General features: G+C 40.9%; 1 protein-coding gene across 8 annotated transcripts in view; it reads right to left on the bottom strand.

Moving 5' to 3' along the window:
- CALD1 (caldesmon 1) overlaps positions 1–23,418 on the bottom strand; it is a 202,147-nt gene that overhangs the window by 22,896 nt on the left and 155,833 nt on the right. For 5 of the 8 annotated variants that reach the window (XM_068400504.1, XM_068400507.1, XM_068400506.1 and 2 more), the window contains 4 exons: positions 11,388–11,534; positions 8,752–9,802; positions 8,028–8,111; positions 2,857–3,005 (listed from right to left, as the gene is read on the bottom strand). In XM_068400504.1, coding sequence (XP_068256605.1) covers positions 2,857–3,005; positions 8,028–8,111; positions 8,752–9,802; positions 11,388–11,534 — 1,431 coding nt within the window. The remainder of the gene's footprint in view (positions 1–2,856; positions 3,006–8,027; positions 8,112–8,751; positions 9,803–11,387; positions 11,535–23,418) is intronic. The other 3 variants (XM_068400511.1, XM_068400510.1, XM_068400509.1) reach the window with 2 other exon arrangements.

Raw genomic sequence — 23,418 nt, forward strand, 5'->3', positions numbered from 1 at the left:
ATCACAATCCTTTCCTGCTCCAGGCCCTATTCTTGAATGTGATTTTGTAGTGGAATCACCTAAACCATGAAAGTAGAACCAGAAGAACACACTCCACTCTAAGCGTCAAGTTAATGTAAGTGGTCATCAGGTAGTGATGTCTAATTAAAGAAAGGAACTCATGCTTTTTTAATGAAAAATACATATACAATTAACCAAAGCATTTTGATAAAACATTGGAAACTTTATTTGAAATCTCATTTAGACCATTCAAAAACAAAATGAGGACCAATACCTGAGGTGTGAGGTATGATTTTGGATGTCCAGCCTGAAATGTCTCTGATTCAGTTTGCAGAAGTACTGAGAACCCAAAATGTTCCACAAGCTTCTATAAGGCACTAAGTATTTCTAAGGATCCAGTACATCTATCCTGCACAGGCCATGACAATTCCTTGGCTATTTTAAGGCTTTCCTGCGCCATTGCAAGGTTGTAGCCTCTACAGCAAACATCCCAGGAATCTCACTATTTTTTTTTCCTTTTGCCTCTTGGACTCTGAAGTCTGTGTTTTCAGCCCACCCAGACCTACAAGCTTCAGGCCCAAAGAAGATGCAAGAGTTCACTTCCAATGATATCCCTGGCAAGGGCAAATACTCAGCCCACAGAATTAAGAGAACTAAGAACATAACATTTGCCAAGATTCTCTTAATAAATAGCCACTCTGTTTTATATCAGCACAGAAGAAAGGTTAGTCCTCAGTGACTTCAGTGCAGATAGCCTCAATGAAATTAACAGTTACTCTCAGCTTTCAACTGATAAAAGCCAAAGGTAGAATCTAGTCTTAACATTTTTGTTTGGAGACCTCAGGTGACTATTTTGTCCTCCTTACAAAGAAGGACATTTAAAGTTTCTAGCTTATTTATTTTCATGCAGCTTACAGGACTTCCCTCACTGGTTCTACATAATCTGAAACAGCAAACAATAAACTGGCAGTAATTCTGCTCCCAAACTCCTCTGTTTTTAACAGATTCTGGGAATCTCTGTTCCCTACTGCCGACATTGGGAAATTAGTATTGAGATGGTGGGTGTAGGAAGAGTTTCGTAAGCACCTCTGGTGCTAAGAAATGAAGTTGGTTGCCAGCTTTCAGACATGGAGGAAAAGGAAAGAAGTGGTTTGCAGGAGCCAAAAATGTCAGAACAATGTGAAAAAACATGTTACATTATATTTAGGACTTTTGCAGTTCTATATGAGAATAGGGAGGAAGGCAGGAGGGAGGGGAGATGGGAAGGGGAAGCCATAAAATGGGGTTTTATTCTGTATTTCTCTTACTGACTGACGTAGACAAACAAGACACAGATAAGATTTTTCTTTAGCCTCCACTACCCTATTTTATTCTCAATCCTCACCACTGAGAGTTAGCCAAGTCACATGTTTCCTAACTCATATCTGATATGTTCATGTAAAAACAAGAAGAAAGATAGTTCCAAACAAAGCCCAACAATGTGGGGGCAGTTCATTAGAAAATAGGCCAAGAGCCTTAATTCATACCTAATAACCCAACGAACACCAGAGCCTCTGCTGATGTTGCCAACCCAAGTCTTCTAACTCAGCTGATAAAAGGCTATTAAACAGGCTGCTTCTCGCATTTGGGAAATAGCAGAAGAAAAATAGAAAAAGAAAAAAAGGAGTGGAAACTGAAATCTACATGTTGCCACTAAGGCCTGTCTCCCACAGGAAGTAAAGCAAATGAAAACACAACAAAAATATTTTTAGAAAACCATTCTCATGTTATTGATGATGTGACCCAAGTCATGAAGCAGGACGGTTCTGAGCAAGGCCAATTTCCTGCTATTCCATCTCCATCTCTCTCTGTCTTTTGGCCTTAGGTCAGGGTGTCTCCAGGGACTTTTGAACTGCATTTTATTTTGAGAAAGTTTGTTTTTCCCAAAAGAATCATGAGGGGAATGCTGAGATACAACAGCAAATCCCATCTGCCATGCACAGATTTCTCAAAGTCCCTGGAGAGCTTAACCTTTTCTTTGCCTGTGTCAATGTAAAAGAAGAAGAGAGGTGCAGAAGGAAAAATATTTAGATTTCTAACCTATTCATTTCTGGTTTTCTGCTAAAAGGGAGAACTGCTCTGCTTCATGTATCCCCTCCTTTTAGCAGGCAGAATCCTTTTTTAATAAGCTTTTCACTAGAAATCTGTTACCTTCACCGAATTTCCCAATATAGCTACAAGGCAAATATTTCCTTGAAAAAAAAAATAAAAATCAAACTGTGATACAGCTTATAAAAAGAGAAAAAATAGAACATTTTGGCTAGGAGAGGTTTTCACCTAACTGAAAAATCACTTTTATAGAGAAGCCATTAAATTCAAGGTTTGCCTTGAAATCAAGAGAGAAGCTCTTTCAGGAGTTACCAACTGGATTGTGCTCCATACTGATATGCAGAGTCTGATTAAAAGCAGGTGGGTAACTGGAAATAGGTTACTTCAGTAAAGGTTGAGATCTGACTTAAAAAATTAGAGAACACAAAATCTGGGCTGTTGTCATTATTGGCCTCTATGCAGATATTAGAAACAAATGTCCTTCAAGGAGGAAAGCCTCGGCAGAGCTAAAACAAGACACTTGCCTCTACTGAGGGAGTAAGGCTATTTACATCTGCTTCCTGTACTTCAGTTTGTTAATGCAAGAATGTGGGGGCAGTTCGTTAGAAAATAGGCCAAGAGCCTACCTACAACCCAATGAATGCCAGTGCCTCTGCTGATGTTGCCAACCCAAGTCTACTCAGCTGCTGTAACACTTAAGCAGAGACCAAGAGATAGCCCCCTGCTCTGCTATAACATAAGCAAGCCCAATGCTAACTTGGAACTTACCCAAAAGCATTCTCAGTAGATTTAAGTTTCGGGGCAGCGAGTTCACGTTCTCCGTTCTGTGCCTTTTGTTCAGGAACTCCCTTCTTACGATCCCAGATACTTTTCATTTCATCTCTGGGTGCTTTTCCTTTATCCTTATCATCTTTTACCTGCTCAAGAGATACCGTAAATCACAGAACAAAAACAAGAAAAAAAAACAAACAAAAAAGAAGTCACAATGAGGCATTGTAAATAACAGCTGAGGAACAAAAATTTCTTGGTATTAATGATTAACTAAGCAACTGTCTTCAAAACATTTATGTGCTTTATGGCAGAAGTAGTCTGTAAACCTCTAAACTGTGGCCAGCCACCACTCTGTTTTCCTGATCTGAATTCAAGATGAAAACATCATGAATAAAATTATTGGTCTTCTGTGAAAGTTCGTTGCTGCCATGGGACTATGTTACCACATCGCTTCATTCTGCAACTGCACCCCACTGAGGCACCCCAACCCTCTTTCCCTCCTGCTGTAGCATCATTCACTTGCTGCCTATTAAGATTCTGGGTTGTAAACTCTTTGGGACTAGGCTTTTTGGTACATTCTTGGTACAACATTTAGGGTATTGGAGCAGTAAAAATTACACATAACCTTCACGTGTTGTCAAGGTTGCTCAAAAAAGTTCACACTCTTTCCAGTATTATAGCAGATGGATACTTCAATATTGCAAGAACAATGGCCAAAACACAACATTATATTAGATTAAAACTTACTCTGACAAAAAGCACTGTCCTACCAGGGACATCGATAGTGTTATCAGACATGAATATTTAATCCTATGAAGAAGCAAATGTTCTCTCTGGAAACACTCTCTGGGAAAATTCCCTCTGTCCTTACAAAGCTTTTTCCTGTAACTCTTAATAGTAATCCAGTATATCTAGTGCACGGATTTCATTCTCCAGTATTCCTTCAGAGTTTTGAGCTTGAAATATTTATCAATACCACAGATAGCCTGATCCCAGCATGGTGAGTCATGGCTAGATGCTGATAAGATGAGGAGGATATGAACCGCTTTAAGTTCTTTATTCTCAGGTAGAATTATTCCCACTCATTTAGTCAGACTACCAGCCTAAATAAACTTTCAACAGCAGCAGATGAAACACTTACGTCCAACTTTTTTTAAATTTTTTTTTTCCAGCTCTACCATGTTCGAGGAAGGTTCTAGCTGGCAAGCAAGAAATACCTTCTGTGAAATATTCATATGAAGACATTTATAAAAAAAAATACTTTTGTCCCTTGGAAGCCTCTTGCCATCCCATTTGCTAACTAGAAAGAAAAAGAACTTCCCTAACAGTCCTGTCTCCAACACAACTGCTTTTATGGCGTTCCAAGCTGCACCTTGAAATAAAAAATTAATACGCACACCCACCCCCAAATCAAATCAAATTTCTGTCCTTCCCCATCAAAGAACTTCTGGAGATGTAATATCTTTACCAATAAAGGATGACTTCAGATTCTTCAAAGTCAAGCTCCTCCCTGAGGTTTTGTATTAAGCTGCTGAGTGAAACCCCAAAGTCAGCCTCTGACATCACCTGAGGCCAGTTTGCTTGCTCACAGAAACTGATACAATGGACAATGCCAATGTGGAACACACTACAAGTGAGTACTGGGTGGTTAAACCACTCGAGCAAACTTGCCACTGGTGAGGGATGTTGGACACACCACACAGAGGCATTTGCTCTGTCCTGAGAGCAGGTAGTGACCGTGCAGACTTTCCCCACCCTCTCCTGCCAACAGGCTTTAGCCACAGCCTGGCAGAAGCGCCCTGACGAACAAGAGGGAAGTTCAGTTTCCATGACCGTGCATTCTTTGGCCATGATGCTGTAACTGCTAGCAAACAAGGACGTTATTACTAGCAGCCTCAAGGAATAGTTTTCTGTTTTCTAGGAGCTGGGATGAGACAACCAGGGCTATTCATTGAGCCTAATGAATGCCATCACACAGTAACATCTTCTGTGTGCTCCCAAATCTGGGCAAGATTGTAGCCAGTGATCGTGTTCACAGCAATAATCTCTTCTGCCTGTTAGCAATCTCCTAGCCCTTCAGTCCCAGTCAGGGTGATACTGAAACCGGCAGTGTTGATTGTTGCAAGATTTCGCATGCCAGGATGTCTGTGTTGGGATTTGGAGACCATAGGGTTTCCTTTGCTGAGATTTTCATCAAGACCTTTCTAAGTCTCATGAAAAAGCCAATACTTCCAGCTGCCTGATGTACTGAAGTCCACTGGGGAGGGTCATATCTCTTACATCTTAATTGAAATCACTGAGAAAACTAATATTAAAACAATATAGTTTAAAAATTAACAGGCCAGGAAATAGCATTTCAGAAGCCAGTAGGATTTCTGGTAATGTGTATGCATTTGAGAAAACCATTAATACAGCTTGGCCTCTTTATTCAAAAAGATGATAAAACAAGGTATTACAGAAACATTTCACAGCTTTTGGGCCCAATCCTTCCCCTACTAATTTTAATGCCAGAAGAGAGACTGATTAGCACAGAAGCAGAAACCATTATGTCCCATTCCAAAAGCAGGCAACAGGAAAAGTACTTTCCCTTGCCTTAGTCCTTCCCTAAATGACAGGCTAATTCAGCTTCTGCTGAATTCAGTAAAAAGGACTACACTGACCCCAGTTGGAGTAGACAGGTGGTATTACCTGAACTGAAAACAGTTCACATGCTCTCTCAAATCTTGACCGTCAAGTCAAGATAGAACACGACGAAAAGCATGTTTAGCTAATTTCCAGCTTTATTTATTTATATTTTAATCTTTCTCTACACTTCTTCTTTCCTGTTAGGGTGTTATGCTAATATCTGAGAGTTGAGATTTCTAAATCTAGATTTTGAACACCTTTAGACTGCAGTGAATGAGCTACATGAGTCTGGACCATTTGGCAAATTTGATTCCTTATTTGGGCTCAATTACTTGGTGATTTAAAAGCTGTGGGCATCTGGGTCTAGAGCTTCCATTTGGAGCCAACTACCATACCCAAATACCATGAGAAAAGCGTTGCGGCACATCTAGCCAAACTGGAAGCAGGAAATACCAGGACTCTCACATCATGAGAAAGCTTGTTCTTATGAACTTTCCAGGCCTCTTTCAAGAACCAAAAATTGTGGGACAGTTCAGAAAAGAAGACAGATTTTGCTTGCTAATTTGATCAAAACCTGAACTTTGAGGGTCAGCGTTTGGTCACATTAAGAAAGGACATGTGATTGTGTTGCACAACTGCAAAAGCAAAATCTGATTATGTAGATACACTGTATTCCTTCAGAATCTTGTTCATGATATACTGCCATCCTCTTAACTGCATATATGGCTCAGAAATAGGCCTCATTGAATTTTTATGTCCTTGAAGAAGGCGAGAAGTGGAGACTGGAGCCTGACCTTGACTTGGTTTGGAGTCTGAGACTGTCAATTTTTCTTCACAAGTCAAGAAGCAACAACTGAGATTTTTAAAACTGAGCAAAACAGTTTGAATGCTCAGCTTGATACACATGCAAAAGAGTTACCTTTCGGTGCATGGGTATTCAGCATTACGCTAGAAGTGGGACTCTGTTAAATTGTTTTAACTTGAGTATCCAAAATGGAAGCACTAAAATCACAAGTCACTTTTAAAAGTCTTACCAATTTCCTGGAATAATCTAGCCCTGTGGCTATGGTTTAAAAGCATGATGAGAGCTCCAGTGAGAGCTGACTGAGCTCCACATAAACACAAGCAGGACGATTATGTCTCAAGTCCACACCTAAATCAATATTTGTGGTCAGTTACAGCCTCCTTTTTACATTTACTTGTAATATTCAAAGATTCTATGCAACAGTGAATATTACAAGCCAATTCTGTCTTATGAAGAACTCTTAAAATAATCCATCCCTTATTTTTTGCACAGCTCTCTCCTCTGCTTTCACAATCAGGTTAATTTAGAGTGATTGTTTAGTTTTTCTAGTGCACTATTCTGAAGCATCTCCATTAGGTCTCAATTAACTCTTCCCTTTTCTAGAGTAACTTATTCTAGTATTGCCAATCTCTCTTCTTGTTCATTAGAAACCTTTCTTCTAACTATCTTCATAATTTCATTTGCCTTTTCAATCTCACATATACTTTACTCAAAATATGATACCTTGGGATAACCAAGTCAGACAACTGGACATAAAACCTTGTGACATGATTTGCTTTCATCACTCTCTGAGGGTGAGCTAAGCATCTGCATCTTAATCCAACAACTAAGGACTGTGGACTGGACCCTCTACAACCCTCAATGCTCCCAAGCAGCTGGACAGGCAGCAAGCTGTCTGTTGCCAGATCTCTGTGCTGTGGCTCCCTTTAAGCCACACAGACCTGGCTGAACCCAAATGGGTCCAAACCTCCAAGACCCTGACCAGTCTCAATGTCTGATTAGAATCAGGGGGTATTTTGATACCTGCTGCATTGAACTAAAAGCACAGTTGCTACACAACATTGAACATGGCTCCCTGTGTCCAGCTGTAACCTGAAGAGTAAATGTTCCACAAATCTTATTTACTTACCATACAGTAAAACACCATGGCACCAGCTCCTGTGTTTACAGTGGAAATGCAATGCAGTAAATTTTGTAGATTTTCTCTTTAAAACAAAAGAAGAATCTTGGGTATGCATAGTTTATATCGTGGGGCATTGCAGTTTGGGGGAAAATCATTAGTTAAGGCAGTCAGGTGGCCAAAGGGCCTAGATGATGACGATGATGATTATTATTATTATTATTGTAAGAGTAGGTCTCAGTCATAGGGAAAAAGTTCACAGTAAAGTGGAAGGAAACCAGGGAAGTATGATTAGTTGATACAGCCCTGAAAAATTCATCCCTAGGGTGCAAACCATCCTTGCATTATTGACCAAACTGAGTTTCCTGAAATATTTGTTTTAAGACAAACAGGACTTGGTTCTAAAGCCCCAAAAGAACAAACTACTTAAGCATTTACTTCATTTTAAGCACTTAAGTAGCTTCATCTCTGTTTATTTCAGCAGGATTACCCACGTTCTTGAAGTGAAGCACATGCTTAAGTACTTTGCCGAACAAGCAACTTTCAGTTACAGGACTCTCATTTATTTTCTTATCTCGAGTTTCCCTACAACATCTAAATCAACGGTTTACAAGTTACCTGATCTTTTTTGGAGGTAGGTCGGAGCTTCTCATCTGGTAACTTTTCCTTTTTAGCTTCCACTTTAACCTCTTTTTCTTCCCCCTTTGTTTTTGGGTTTTTAATATTATTTTTAATATGAAAACATTGTATCTGTTTGCACTTTTGTTTCTCCACACTGTGTCCACATACCAATCCTGTGTGCAGCCACATCTCCATCATATGCTGCTGTGCCCACATCTCTGTGTGCAGCTGTGCTCCCTCCACCCTCTCCAAATGCTCCCATTGCCCCATCTTGGCCTTTCTCCCTTGCGTGGCATCATGCTCACATGTTCCAGCAGAGAGCCCTCTCTTGTGATTGCATTTAACACACACATTCCTCATAGAGTTTACCAGGTGCTCATAATATTTTGTGCCAAGATGTGTCTGCCTCCACCTCATGTGTTACTGCATTAGGCCAGTTTATAGCAGCTGAGAAAAAAAGGCAGCAAAAAAACATGCAGAGGTCTGAACATGCAAGGTTTTCTTTGAACGATGGAGTGAGGTCAGGCATGTTGTGCACTGCATTGTTGGTAAGCAGAAGTAAGGAGCTTTATTTTTAAAAAGAGAGAGCGAGAGAGAGCATGAGTATTAGTCATTTCAATGCAGGAATAGATCTGTGAGGAAACTCCAATTTTTTTTTTTCTTGCATTACATTTCTCATAAACCACAGGTGTCTTATTTTGGTGCAAAATGTTTACTGTACCTGTTTTCTTAGGAAAGCTGCTTGAGGTTTTTCCTCTTGTACTTTCTTCTCTTTTACCTGTTTATCTTCTATTTTCTTTTCTTCCATCTTTTGTTTTTCCTTTAGCTTAGCTTTTTCCTCAGCTGCCCTCTTCTCCTCTTCTGCCTTAGCCCTCGCTCTTTCCTCAGCTGCCCTCTTCTCCTCTTCTGCCTTAGCCCTCGCTCTTTCCTCAGCTGCCCTCTTCTCCTCTTCTGCCTTAGCCCTCGCTCTTTCCTCAGCTGCCCTCTTCTCCTCTTCTGCCTTAGCCCTCGCTCTTTCCTCAGCTGCCCTCTTCTCCTCTTCTGCTTTAGCCCTCTCTCTTTCCTCAGCTGCCCTTCTTTCCTCCTCTGCTTTCTGTTTTTCCTCAGCTGCCTTCTTTTCTTCCTCTGCTTTTAACCTCTCCCTTTCTTCTGCCTCAAGTTTCTCCCTTTCTTCTGCTTTCTTTCTTTCTTCCTCAGCCGTTTCCTCCTCCCTAAGCTTCTCTTTATCTACAGCATCAGTTATACTCTGCTCCCCTTCCAGCACAGCATTTGTATCATTCTCTGCTTTGTGTTCCTCTGCATTTATAGTTAGATTTTTTGTTTCTACTACCTCTTCTTTACCTGTGGATTTTTCTGCTGTCACATCTACCTGATTTTCCTCTATGGGGACCTCCTTTGATTTCTCCTCCTGTACTTCTTCCTTGTCTTTTGCTTCTTTTTTTTCCTCTTCTTCCCCATCTTGCCTCCAGTTGTTCCTTTGGTATGATTTGGTAACTGTTTCCGTTTCCTCAATCTCGTAGCGTCCTCGTCGTGTTTCAGCCTTTTCCTCTTTCTCCATGGTCTCGTTTTCATCCACGTTGTTTACTTCTCTCCTGCTGGGCAGTGACAAGCTCCCATCTGTGATCGTGGGGTCAAATTCCTTTTGACGTTCCAGGGCTTCCTGTAGACGTTTTTGGCGTCTCTCCTCCCGTCTTGCCAGCCTCTCCAACAATGCAGCTTCGTCATCTGTTCCCCCTGTGGTTGTAGCACGCTTGGTTTCCTCTTCTGCCACACTACAAAAAAGTGACAACTTTGCATTAAAAAAAAATCTTTCTAACAATGTATGCACTTAGGTGTTTATAGAAAAAAAAAAAGCTTTCTGTAACATTATTTCATGGTTTGAAAACCCAACAGGTTTTCATACTTCAAAATTTAGCAAATAGGTTCTGGAGATTAATTTCGGCATTTCTACATGTATAAGGAATGCAGTGTTTCACAATGTCAGAGCCTGGAAAGGTTCCCTTCTAGGCAAGCTCCAACAGCCGCTGAAGTCCCCAGGAGTCTTACTGACCTCAGCAGGCACTGGAATGGTCCCTGACTCTTGGAGCAGCTGAGGTATGAACAGCCCTGAAAAATTCATCCTCTCTCTCCGTACCCTGCAGCAAAATACTTGGAAGACTTTAGCTTGCCCTAAGGTCCCCTTCAGTGTGGCCTGAGGTATACATGTCTTCCCACCAGGCAAAATTTTTGAAGATGCTACACAAGCAAGATACTTTCTGACTTCAGTGAACTTCTCTAGCAACAAGAAACTACCTCTGTTCAGCAACAACATCCACAGATACAGTCCACAATGGGTTAGCCTGGCAATTAAGGGTGCAGTGAGGCTGTGATTGTTTGTACAGAGACAATAACCTGTTAGAAAATGGAGTGAGCAGAGCACCTAATTTAAGACATGCTATTCAACACCTGTAGGTATCAGGACTGGATCTCACTCTCAGTCCCTGGAGGTTTTTTGACTCCTTCAAAATTCAGCTGTTTACTTCTCCTGTGTGCAGGTTTCCTCCCTCTTTCTAGCTTTTTTTTCCTCTATTGTGGAAAAAGATTATAATCTACAATCAGAAATCATGCTGTTTTCCTATCTATATCCATTCTCCTTGTCTTTAATACAATGCTGCTTGTGACCAGTATCTATTAGCTTGATATCACAATGTTTATTTCTGGTCTCTTCTATCAATTATGGTTACTGGAAATCTGGATATATTATTTGTGACTATGTGAAACTGAATAAATCACGGACAGACTGGAAGGCCAGCTCTGTCCACTCAGCTTGTAACAAGTGGCGCCTCACTCTGTAAGCTTTTCTGCTGTTTATAGCTATATGACTCTGACAATGACAGATGAGGGCTGAGGTCTAGTGCTCACACCCAGTGCCTTGCAGGCACGTTTCAGCTGCAACTTGAAGCCTGAGTGCCCACCAATCCCATGTGCCTTGGCCCCACAACACCATGGGCCCTATAAGCAGGACAAAAGATGTGGAGGTTTGTGAGGCCAGAGGCAGTCATGCCTGAGGTAATCTGGCAGCAGGATGCATCAGAGGTATTTCTCTCCATGAGCCCCAGCAGAGTTACCCCATAGACAGCCCTGAGGACACCCTGGGAATGGGTCATGAGCACGGCCTCAAGCCCAGCTTCAGTGATGCTCACACCCCACTGTATATACACAGCCAGTGGCACTCCTCACAGTGTTAGGTCCTCTCCAGAGCGAGGATGGCCAAACATGGTGCTTAAAATGTAAGTAGCAAAACAGACCTCTTCAAGATAACTTCACTCTGAACAAAAATTACTGTTGACTTGTCAATAAACAACATCAGATGTTTACCTGTTTTGGGCATTAACTTCGGATTTCTCCGTTACTTCTCCTGATAGCTCTCCTTCTTCCTTTTGCCGCAGCCTCTCCTGTCGAGCCCGTCGGCGACGTTCTCTGGCGGCTTCTTCCTCATCATCATCATTTCTCTGGTAGGACAGCCTGCAAGAGAGCATTAGGGACAGGAAAACAAAAGGGCTATAGCATATAGGACACTGTGACTGAAAAATTACAAAAAGCGGCTGATCTGAGCACAGTAAGCATGGCTGCAGAGGCTGCTCCATATGCTGTTTAGAAAATAAGCTGTCAAGTTGAGATGCATAGTTTCAAAGCTTGGTTTGATTTTCTTTTTCAGAAATGAACTTGACAAAATAGTCATAGCGAAGGCAGCAGCCACACCACACTGTCAGTTTGCTCCTAGAAAATACTAGGTCCATAAAAGCCCAGCTCTGTAGCTGAGCAAACATCCCGCTAGACTGCACCATGATCCTGCCGGAACGCACACAACAGCATTTGAGCAGACTATGGCTCAAGCCCACATAACTGGAACTGGGCTTAGCCAAGCAGCTTTTCACTACCCTTCTCTAAATATAACATGCTTAAAATGGTGACAGTATTCTAAAACTGAAAGACTAGAAAGCAGGGAGACACAAGTATGACAACAGCTCTCAGTGCTCGGTTCTGAATGCCAAACATCTGACACCTACAAAATTTTTGTGAGCCCGGAGCTCTGCCAGGCCAAATCATACAAGATCGCCACTGTGATGAAAGCCTACAGCTGAGAACCCATTGTGTTCATCTAACCCAACAGATGATTACATTTAGTTTCATCCTACTTGAAAAGGAAAGCAAGACATTACAATCCTAATAATCCTGCAGCCCATTCAAATCTTTGCTGAGGTGCATTATTACTGGGTGAGATAAAAGGAAAGGCCAGCATTCCTCTTATCTCTTTGTGCAGGGAAAGTGAAATAGGAAGCTAACATGTGCCACATCCAGTCAGGACATTCATTTACTTTGCTTCCAGCAATGGGCTGATACATGATGGTTAAGCAGTCACCCTTCCTTACGTAGTCACCCATTTAAGTTAACTATACAGCAATACACATAGAGAAAAAAAGAAATCTGCACCGAGCAAAAACAAGCACAGTTAGAGCTTGTGTTTCAAGAAATATTTTAACATTAAAAGCAACTAAAACATGTTGATTTAGTCATGAATTGGACTCTTTGAATCCCAGTCTCTCCCATTGCCTTGTTCTGGTACTGCTTTTCTCCTTTTCTGAAAGAAGGGTGAAAGTATAGGTTCAGCAGAGATTGAATTATCCCTATTTTCCTTTAAAAATTAAAAATAGAAGTTAAAAACCCAACATGGCTGAGCCACTTGCCAGACCTGGAACAGCATTTTCATCCTGTGCAACTTTTCTTGGCCTCAGCGCAAGGAGGGATTTGCTTTGCTACTTTCGCACTCCACTTCAAGAGCTTGCAACCTTTTCTTTGTAGAAACAGCTCCTCTCAAAGAGAGGGAAAACTATGAGCAGCACAGCCATGAAGGATCACAGTAAGGGGAAGAGGAAGAAAGGAAGGAGATGAATTAAAAGTATTGGAGGTGATGCAGGGAAGAAAAGGAAAAAACACTCCCTGTCATTTGTAAGCAATTTAAAGGGGGATCAACATTTCATTTAGGTCTAGAACAGAAAGCACATGAATACAATAATAAACCAATGGGGTCTTTAATTTGCAGAAGAATTCTCTCTGGAATAAAGCTGCATTAGTGAACTGACCACAGAAAGCCCACTTCTCAGTAAGATGTTCTGGCTGCAAGAAGCCTATGATCTTTTTAGCTCTGAACTCCAAATGTAAGGGCACAGGAGAGGGTATGCTGCTCTTAGCCTGTGGCAGCTGGATAATGGCCATGACTGAGTCGATTCCCAGTGCCTGTGGCTCAGGATTTGTCTTTGCAGTGAGACCACAGGAGGATGAAGTAGTTTACCCCTCTCTCTGTACCCATACAGAACACTCCTACACAGCAAGGAGAACTGCTTTTAAAAGCCTCTTTAAAATTACTTTTTAAAACCAGCAGCTGCTCAGAAAGCTAAAAAAGGAAAGAAAAAATACCCTAAGGAAAAAACTCCCACTAAATGGTACCCATTAAATAAGTCAAACAAAAACAGATATGTATTTCCTGTCCTTGGACACATCATATAGATCATCTGCTAAGAAAACTGACAATCTTTCTCATTATCCTTTTAAGTATATCCACTGCCTTGCTGCATATCACACAGGAACGCGTCCAGGTGGGTTTTGAATGTCTCCAGAGAAGGAGACTCCACAACCTCTCTGGGCAGCCTGTTCCAGTGTTCGGTCACCCTCACCGTAAAGAAGTTTTTCCTCAAATTTAAGTGGAACCTCCTGTGCTCCAGCTTGCACCCATTGCCCCTTGTCCTGTCAAGAGATGTCACTGAGAAGAGCCTGGCTCCATCCTCATGACAGAAGATGATTAAGGAAGTGGAACATCTCCCTTATGAGGAAAGGCTGAGGGAGCTGGGTCTCTTTAGCTTAGAGAAGAGGAGACTGAGGGGTGACCTCATTAATGTTTTTAAATAAGTAAAGGGCAAGTGTCATGAGGATGGAGCCAGGCTCTTCTCAGTGACATCCCTTGACAGGACAAGGGGCAATGGGTGCAAGCTGGAACACAGGAGGTTCCACATAAATATGAGGAAAAACTTCTTTACGGTGAGGGTGACCGAACACTGGAACAGGCTGCCCAGAGAGGTTGTGGAGTCTCCTTCTCTGGAGACATTCAAAACCTGCCTGGACGCGTTCCTGTGTGATATGGTCTAGGTAATCCTGCTCCGGCAGGGGGATTGGACTAGATGATCTTTCGAGGTCCCTTCCAATCCCTAACATTCTGTGATTCTGTGATATCATAGCAGTTTTTCTACAGCGAGCAAGTACACCAGATATGGGCTCCACCCATAAGGATCACCTTAAGTATTCGACTCTGTTCACCAGTACGGATGTGTGAAACGTGCCCAATAATCTGGAAATAGTCATATCAACAACGAATAGCAGTATTTTATAGATCTGTATCATATTTTATTTACAATTATGTTAACACTACTTCCCAGATTGTACTTCTGGGAAGTACAAACAGCCTGTTTTGCTTGCCTCGGAAATAAAAGCTCTGCTGGAGTGGACCGGAGTAGCCACCACAGACTGACATCAGAGTAGGCTGAAAATGCAGGTTCAGGTTGGCTATGTTAATTAATGGGCTAATGAACTGATAGCGGGATCATTTATTAAACAATTCAACAGTGTCACCCTGACTGCTATTGACTTTCGATTAGAAATTCAGTCATAGGAAAGACTGACAAGTTAGACAAATGCCATTTCTGCCCATGAAAGATATACTCTTCTGACTACAGTGTTCATCTCACCATTCTCTCAATCCTCATGCACTGACTTTGTTCACCCTAACTCAGCTGGCTCATCACTCTCTTTTCCGTAGTTATCTAAGTAGACTCCTCCTCCTCTGCTGCCTAGGGTGTCAAACAAATTTCACATAGAAAATAAACCACAGGCAGACACATGAATTCACGCACCCTCCACTGGGAGTGAGAGGACTGACCCTCATTCTCCCACTGTTACAGCTCTCCCTAGCTACCCGTCCCAAGCAAAACCAATTTGGGAGCTCTTCAGAGCTTATCTTCCACTTGCCTACATCTTTTGACATTATTTACAGCAAGAGTAAATAATTAATAAAAAGTATGACTCCAAGATTTCAGTTCTGTATATAAAGACAGATGGAAATCTGATGGTCCACACTGGCCTGGTGTTGTTTCTCCACCCTTGGAGAACAGTTTTGCTGCGCAGCATGCATACACACCCCACAACTAAATTAAACTAACCTTATACCTATTTATCACCTTCCACATAACTGTTCAAAGTCTTTGCAGGCAAGTCTCTCTCTACAGTTAGCTGTTCCAGCTATCTCAGGCAATGAGAGCACAGCACAGCATGATCTCAAAGAGGTATGTCAAGCCTTCTGATACACAACACTTCTTATTAAATATTCAGATGAAAAGATGATGACTTGGAAACTGCCCTACACCTTGTTACCAAAGATAACACGCTTTTGGACTAAATGTCAGCTAAAAGGAAAAAAAATAAAAAAAGCAGAGTGTTGGCTGCTTCTCCTGTTACCTTCTCTATGTTTCTGACATGAGAAAAAGCAGTGCAACCTCTGTGTGTTATTGGTAAGTTTTTCTAGTAAAGCATTAATGCCGAGTCCATCATACCTTCTGACACAGCACAACTCAAGTACAGGAGACTGAGCATCTCACCTATGTGAGAGGTCATTTCTGAGAGGTCATTTCCCACCATGCTAGGTAGGGGTAACAACTAACAACAGACGTTCTGCCCTGTTGAGCAGGTAGGATAGATTTATATCTCCAGGACTGAAATCCCAAACCTACTGAAGTCAACAAATCTTCTGATTACTTGAGTAAGTCTAAAACGTTACCCTCAGACTGAATGGGGGGACTCTACCATCTAGAGTGGAAAATAACTCTGCTGGATTAGGAATATAGGCGATGAGGCCATCTGCCTCAGGATTTCTTCAGAGAGATTCGGCACCCTCTCTATTTTATGTCGAGCACTGAATTTCAATGAAGTTATAACCCAGTAAGAAACTCGGTAATAGCTAGGATGATTATAGGGCTGAAACCATTTCATACAAGCCAGCTTCAACTGGTTTCCACTTGAAACCACAAATCAGTTCAAACATTACCTGAGGCACTTTGGTTTTAGAGTTTCTTGCCCAGTACTACTATATTATTATTATTATCTGGATTATGACAGGACTAAAATTTCCTGATCAAGCTCAGGGGCTTGCTACAGTAGGCATTTTATAAAGACAGGGAAAGATCTGGTCCGTGTTCTAAACAGTGTGTATTCTAATTAGAGACACTTAATAACTTGTAGCACTACCTGCCCTCAGTGAGTCGTAAGCTAAACCTGATGAATCTAAATTATTTTTCATTTTTCACAGGGGTAGAAAACAAACAATGCCTAATTTAAGCTGGATCCCACTACTCCATTCTAGAGGAGGCAGGGAGAAAGAAGAGCTGTGGATCTGAGCTTTGACTCCACCTCAAGGGTGTCAGAAATATGTGAAAAATTTCCAAACAGAACAAAAGCCTTCAAGAGTAGATTTTTAACTTAAACAGAGCCCAGATCTGCCTCTTCTTTCCCCTATGATTCACTCAAATGCCAGTCTGTCTTCACTTGCAAAAACACCTTGCATTCATAGCACTGCCCTCCCAATACATACCTCCATTAGATGCAACTGTACCTATTCAGCAAGATCTTTCCCACACAACTTTGTTATCTAGAAGCCTTTACATCTATTAAAGATTGATTTTCTCTGTGGTCTACCCCAAGAAATGAGATCACTCATCCTGTATCAAACTACTGCACCTCCACTTGCAACCTAACCTACTTCTAAGACCTTCACCCTTCATTACCTAACACCACAGCAGTTGAAGTGACATCTGTTGACTTGCATATTTCCAAATTGATGGCAGACAGAGGAAGTCAGTAATATGTCCTTGACGACAAATTTCACTGCCAGACTCAGTCTATAGAAGCTGCATTTGTTGGCCTTCTGCGCTGTTAGAAAGCTTTTCTATTTACCCAGGCTCTTCCTGAAAGGATGGGTGGGGTGAGGATGGACTCTGTTATAATACGCACTGGGGAGTGCTCTTTGTGTCACTGTTGATATTCAGTCCTGTTTTATTTATGATTGCATGTGTTTTTAATTTTTTTATTGTTCATTTAATTTGTGTTATGATAGGCACGCTTCAAAACGTGGATATAAACAACGGATCAATCTTCACCTCAAAACAAACATAACAAATGCACATGCTTCTAGTGGATTATGGCTCTGTCAAGCTTTGCGTGTCAAATGTCAGCTGTATTTCATTCAAGCCATATCTAAAAATGTGGTGAATAGTGGGGGGCAGTTGTGGGGAAAACTGTTTCTTCTAATCATTCCTCCATAATTCAGTGAGAGCTGCCAGCATTCTGCTTAGACCTGCTCAAGAAGATTCATTTTTATGAGGGAATGAGCAGAATTTCAGTCCAAAATGCTCATGTTTCAAAAAGATGTAGTGAGTGAAAACAGGGGATTATGCTGGAGACATGCAGACATGCCACCACAGTTCTCAGTCCAATGTTGTGCATGAATGCTGTTATTAACGCCCATATTTTTCACATATTTCTCAATTTGACATGCATCATTTTTTTTTTTCACATTGAATGTAGGAGAGACAAGTGGATAAAATTAACCAATGGCTGGAAATTAAACCCAGAGAAATCAAAACTGGAAACGAAGCACATGTTTTTAACAGTGAGGGTGATTAAATATACAAGAAATGACGGAACATCCATCTCTTGCATCTCCACATTAAGGATGCCTTTTTGGTAGTTATACTACAGTAAAATACCAATTCTTGGGCTCATTATAGACACAACTTGGTGAAACTCCATTATCTTTTAGTTATGGAAAGTTAGACTGGATTATACAGTGGCACCTGCTGGCCTTAACACTAGTCTTCCATTTACAGAAGGTACATGCCTTCTCATTCTGCTCATAATTTATCTCTGCCTCACAAATATTTTTGCTCTTTTCACCCACACATTCTCCAAAGGTACACAGCCTATACTTCCAAGTGGGCAAATTACCCAGATATCCACATAGTTCTCTGGGAAAAATAAAGAGACTGACACACCTTTCAATGTATTACCTTTTCATTTACATAATTTTCATATTCTGTGTTTCTAATATCCTTTCTGATTTTTCATAGCTCCAAATAGTTCAAGGATTGTTATTTTTCTGCTGGGTAACCACTTATTCAATGGGTTAGCAGAAGAACGTTCTTTCTGTCAGATCTGGCATCCTTAATTTCCTACCATACCTTTAGAAACCTTTCTCCTACTTTAAACCTCAATCTAAAATACCTAAAAGATAAAACAATGTGCATTTTAACAACAAATTTTTTGTTTCAGCTGAGCAAAATCTTTAGATTATTCACATTGGTTAAGGATCTGGCTGTGAGACTCTTATTTTGTTTGCATGACACAACAGTTAAGTATGGGAAAGAAAAGGTCTTCAGAGAGGTCCAGCTTGTGCACATTCTTCTTTATGGTTCTTTCCTTTTGATGTTTTTTACATTAGGTTTTTTCACAGGTAAGGAAAGAGTAGGTACACTCACCCCTTTAACAGTTTGATTCTAAAAAACTAAGGTGCAAGCAATCCATATGGAATAATGAAGTATAAAAAGTGATACGCAAGCCAATAACCACAGGTGAAAATGACTCCATACTGACGACAAAAATACTTGGTGACTACCAAGTAATCCATGCCAAAAGCAGCCAGGGATTTTATTTCATTACTGAAGATGGCACTGAAGCCTCTAGGATAGATCCTGCCTTTCCAAATTACTGGTTTCTGTTGAAAATATAAGTTTCAGTTGTGTAAACGCCCAGGATTTCCAATGCCTTGTCTCATTTCTTGCAGTTTTCTGCTCGTAACAGCACTGTTGCTTTGGTTTTAGATTCAAGCCCTAAAACCTGGGCCTCATAGCTAGAGCCAGTCTGTAACATCACTGTATCATTCTGCACAAAGGCAGAATGACTCAAGCACACGCCTATTTTTTTTTCCTCATGGCTGAAAACTGATGATCTGTTTCATAACATGAAATGCAAGCAGATTCTCCAGCCACATTCAAATAACTCTGGTAAATCGCCTCTGAGTACCTCAGCATAAATCGCACGCAGGGCTGCTAACATGAAGGGTAAAAACCTTCAGCTACTGAAACAATGTCAAATTTGCCTCCGACATATATTATATTTAGATAAAAGCGCTTGTTGGAAATGTCCCAAGGAAAAGCATGTAATTCTCTCAATATGTGAAGTCTATAATGTTCTGCAGTTTTACTTCATCCACAATAGATTTGACATTGACCTGTCAGTGAGCAGTGCAGTATATTTAACCTGTTTTAATTTAGACGTTTCCCGTGAAAAGAAAAAAAAAAGTAACTGGGCAGAAAACAATAATTGACCAAGTGCCTTGTAGCTGATAACTATTACTTTTTTACTGCTTTCCCTGCAGCTTAGTGGAATTCACCCAGAAATTTGTTTCCCTGGCAGATGACAAGCATGCAAAAAAGTGTACAAAACAAGCTTACTTTTTCAAACTTAAAAAAGTGGGAGCAAAACCCAGTCGCTGTGCATACCACTGTGGTTGATGTCGTACTTGTTGACTCCATAGCAAATTGCATTCTGCTTGCTGCCACCACCTCCAGTTTCTAGTGCTTTATTGCATATAAAATCCAAAATAATTTATGCCACAGCCTCACCCAGTAATATTTCAGGCATATGACTTGAGAATAATGGGCATTTTGCCTAGCTGAGGCATAAGTAAGGACTTAAAGGATTCGTCCCAGAATATACAACCCACAATTGCTACAAAGCCAAATCAGAAATTTCTTTCTTTTGGTTTTGGGCCCCAGCATTCAATATGGCTTTCAAGGCACTTTTATACCTCAAATTGCTAGCTTACTGAATGTATACAAAGTTAAGATCCAGCTCCCCCTCTTTTATATTTCATTGCAAATAAAACTCCAACTGACATGATTAAGAGATTTACTCAAGACAGAAGGAATTAAAAATGAAGACAGACATGAGCATTTGTAACTTAAAAAAGCTCCCCTGCATATTGAGAATTGTGGTCTTCATAGAAAATATGCAAAAGATTTGAGGAATGAAACCTACATTTTCTCACAGGCACCTTTAGGCAAACTGATGTCTCCAACGTGTCATGCTCAAGCTACAAAGTTCTGTATTTCCTCCAAACATCTTTTTAACTCATACAAAATTCATGTCACCATCGATGATATCTATAAGAGATCTCTAAATAAAGGCAAGGGAGGGAAGGAAGGCATGAGGAGGACTTTCGTTATTAGGCCATTTTGTCATCCTACATAGTCATGCCATTAAACTATGACACCGAGGTAGCTATAGGCAGGGATGGACAGTCCATCAGACAGCCTGTGGGGAATGTGGAGCAAAAGCACACAAGGAACTCTGCAGTTTTATGGGGAGAAACCTGAACAAAAGCACAGGACCATTTTTCATGGCCCAACAGCAATTCTTCTCTGTATATAGTTTATATACATACATATATAAAATTACTTATATTTCCTCAGCAATTAATATGAGAAAGTTCTTCTTTCTATTTAAAAATTAAAACTCACATCACATGCAATATATGTTTTCCATCAGAGGCTGGAGAGGAAATTGTGTTGTCATTAGGAAGTGGAGTTTTTTCTTTTATTCAAGCACAATAGTTATAAACCATTTCAAGAGGATTCTCAATTACGATTGTTCAGTTTCCCTATACCTGTAGCAATGGTCTGTTTTTGCCAAGTTTTCTGATGTAACCACCTCCCTCTAAATGCAAGAGTCCTATTATTGAACAAAGCTGTAGCTCCTCCGGTTCGGAGTCCCAGAATGCAACTCCGAGTCGCAGATTTAGCAGAACAGGGTCTGTCTTAGTCCTGTACCTGGAGGATATACTTTGAGAGGGGTAAATTAATAAATAAAAATGGGGTAAAATACAATAGGTTCAGCTTATTTGTTAGACTGATAGAAGTACTTTCCAGCTGAATTGCACTTTTGGGTTTCTTACACTTGGGATTAGTAGCAATAGCAACTTCAAACTTTTTTATGCCAAGCTTTTTACAGCATCTCAATGTTTCTTCCTAATGGTTCAATTCTGATGGCAGCAATGGCATAAATCAGACCTTCCAGGCAAGCCCTGCAATTGTAAGCTCACCTCAGCTAGGTGAGCTAAAATCAAATTTACAGAACACAGTGCTCAGAGTACAGGCTGCCTCCACCCTAGTGTAGCTACAGCAGTGACAGAAACAAGGGGTATTTTAGCAAGTTTTCCCTATAGAGACAAAGGCAAGGAGATTGGTTGGAAGGAGAATTGGCTTTCACTCTTCTCTACTCAGTGTCCAGTTTAGCCCTGTAACTGCAGTAGGTAATGATTTCTGAAGAAAAAAAAGTTTAAACTTCTTTAAAAACAGATTGGTGGATTTTTTAAATTCTAAAACAGTATGCTGCATCCTCCCAAATTAGCAAACAAGAACAAAGCTATGATTTCAGGAAAGCACAAACTGAATTATTACAAATTATGTATGTATTGCTGACCTGGAAACCCAGCCTCTGGCCTTTCAGTTTCATCTGCTTTTCTACTTTCACCCTGGTTACCTGCTTTGAAGGCTTGTTTAATGTTTAATGCAGCACATTAGGAAAGAAAGAGCCTCTTAACAAACTGATGGTTGCATTTCGTTCCCTCCACAAAGATTAATAGGATTGCTGCATTTTAAGAAGATGGTATTTTAAAAGGAAGTGCAGCACCATGAGGATAGGTCTCACACATGGGAAGCTTCTTTAGTTTCAACCTATACTTTCTCCATTAAATATCATGTAAGGACAAATGCTAAAAATTTAACTCAAAGAATCACTAGATTCATTAACATCCATACCGATCTCAGTCACACACTCTCTAATCCTTCATCACCCTGCTCAATCTACTCACAATCAACTTCTAGCATATACCCATTCACCATCCACCCTGCCAAAACAAGATGTGAAATTTGAGATTAAACATGGCTTTGGTTTTCTAAGATGACAAATCTTCTCTATGAGCAGAATCTCCTTTTGCACTCATGCCTTTTCTCCATTTGCCTCTCAGGTTTTGCAGGGTGTAATGAGGAACCAGGAGTCAGGACTCTACAGTGGATGAATCCTGAAGGGAAGAAAGCTCATGGCATCACGTTGATTGATTTCAGACACAACACTCACCAAAAGTGCTGGACCATCTTGAAAGGAGTTGTTTCATCTACCACTGAAATGCAGCTGCACCTAGAGTGGATCAGCATGTAGGCTACAGCTATTGCTCCATAACTGTAACATCAGTCTCTGATTTAAAACTGAAACAGATTGTGAATTTGAACAAGACTGGGACAGAGAACCAGTGGGGCAGGAAGGAGGAAGGTGGAAGCAGGGATCAAACAGGGACTGGGCTGTAGGAAGGGGCCTGGAACAAGACATCTCCCTGGGCTGGACAAGGGGAAGGAGAGACAGCAGGAATGGATGAGGAGCCTCTGTTCCTGCAGGGCATGAGATGGAGAACGGAGAAAGGATGATGAAGAAATACCCAGAGGACAGGGAAGAGGGAAAGAGATCTGATGGGGTGCGAAAGGACTGAGTATGCAGCTCTGTCGTTAACATCCAGCAGGTTCACATGGCTCTCCAGGGCCTGGAAAGCCAAAATCCACCATGACTGACAGAATGGAAACTGTAAGATAGCAGGTCATGATTACCCAGACTAGACATTGCTTGGTAACTCCTTCTGCCTTGCCTGAAATGTTGTGTGATCTGAAATGCCTACAAATGCTCAGAACTCACTATTTTTATTGCTCGATTCATAAAAATGGGTGTTAGCATTAGCCTGGGCTCTGTGATGTGTCAAAACTCCTCTATATTTCCAAGGGGATTAGAGATTGTAACTAAATGACTATTGCTCAGAGCCAGACAGGTCCCTGAAGATGTCTGCTGGAGCTTTCAGAAATACAGCAAAGTCTGTGTTGCAGGAACAAAGTACAAGGCATGTATTTGCACATAGGGAACCTGGAAAAATAATTTTACCAGATAATCATTCAGATAATCATAGAATAATCTTTTTTTTATCCACTCTTCCCGACACAAAATATGCAAGAGGAGGACATAGCCTTAACATACTGCAACAGACTAAATATTGGAATAAATGCTGCAAACAGGAAAGCATCTGAAATGTAAGAGCAGAACAAGCACCAAAACAGAGCAGACTCTGAAGCCTTATGCTAACTGAAATAAACCACTTTGGGGGGGGATACAGCATTACAAATACGTTCAGTGCTACAACATATGGTGA

This window comes from Nyctibius grandis, chromosome 5 (assembly GCF_013368605.1).
Source record: "Nyctibius grandis isolate bNycGra1 chromosome 5, bNycGra1.pri, whole genome shotgun sequence".
NCBI lineage: Eukaryota > Metazoa > Chordata > Aves > Nyctibiiformes > Nyctibiidae > Nyctibius > Nyctibius grandis.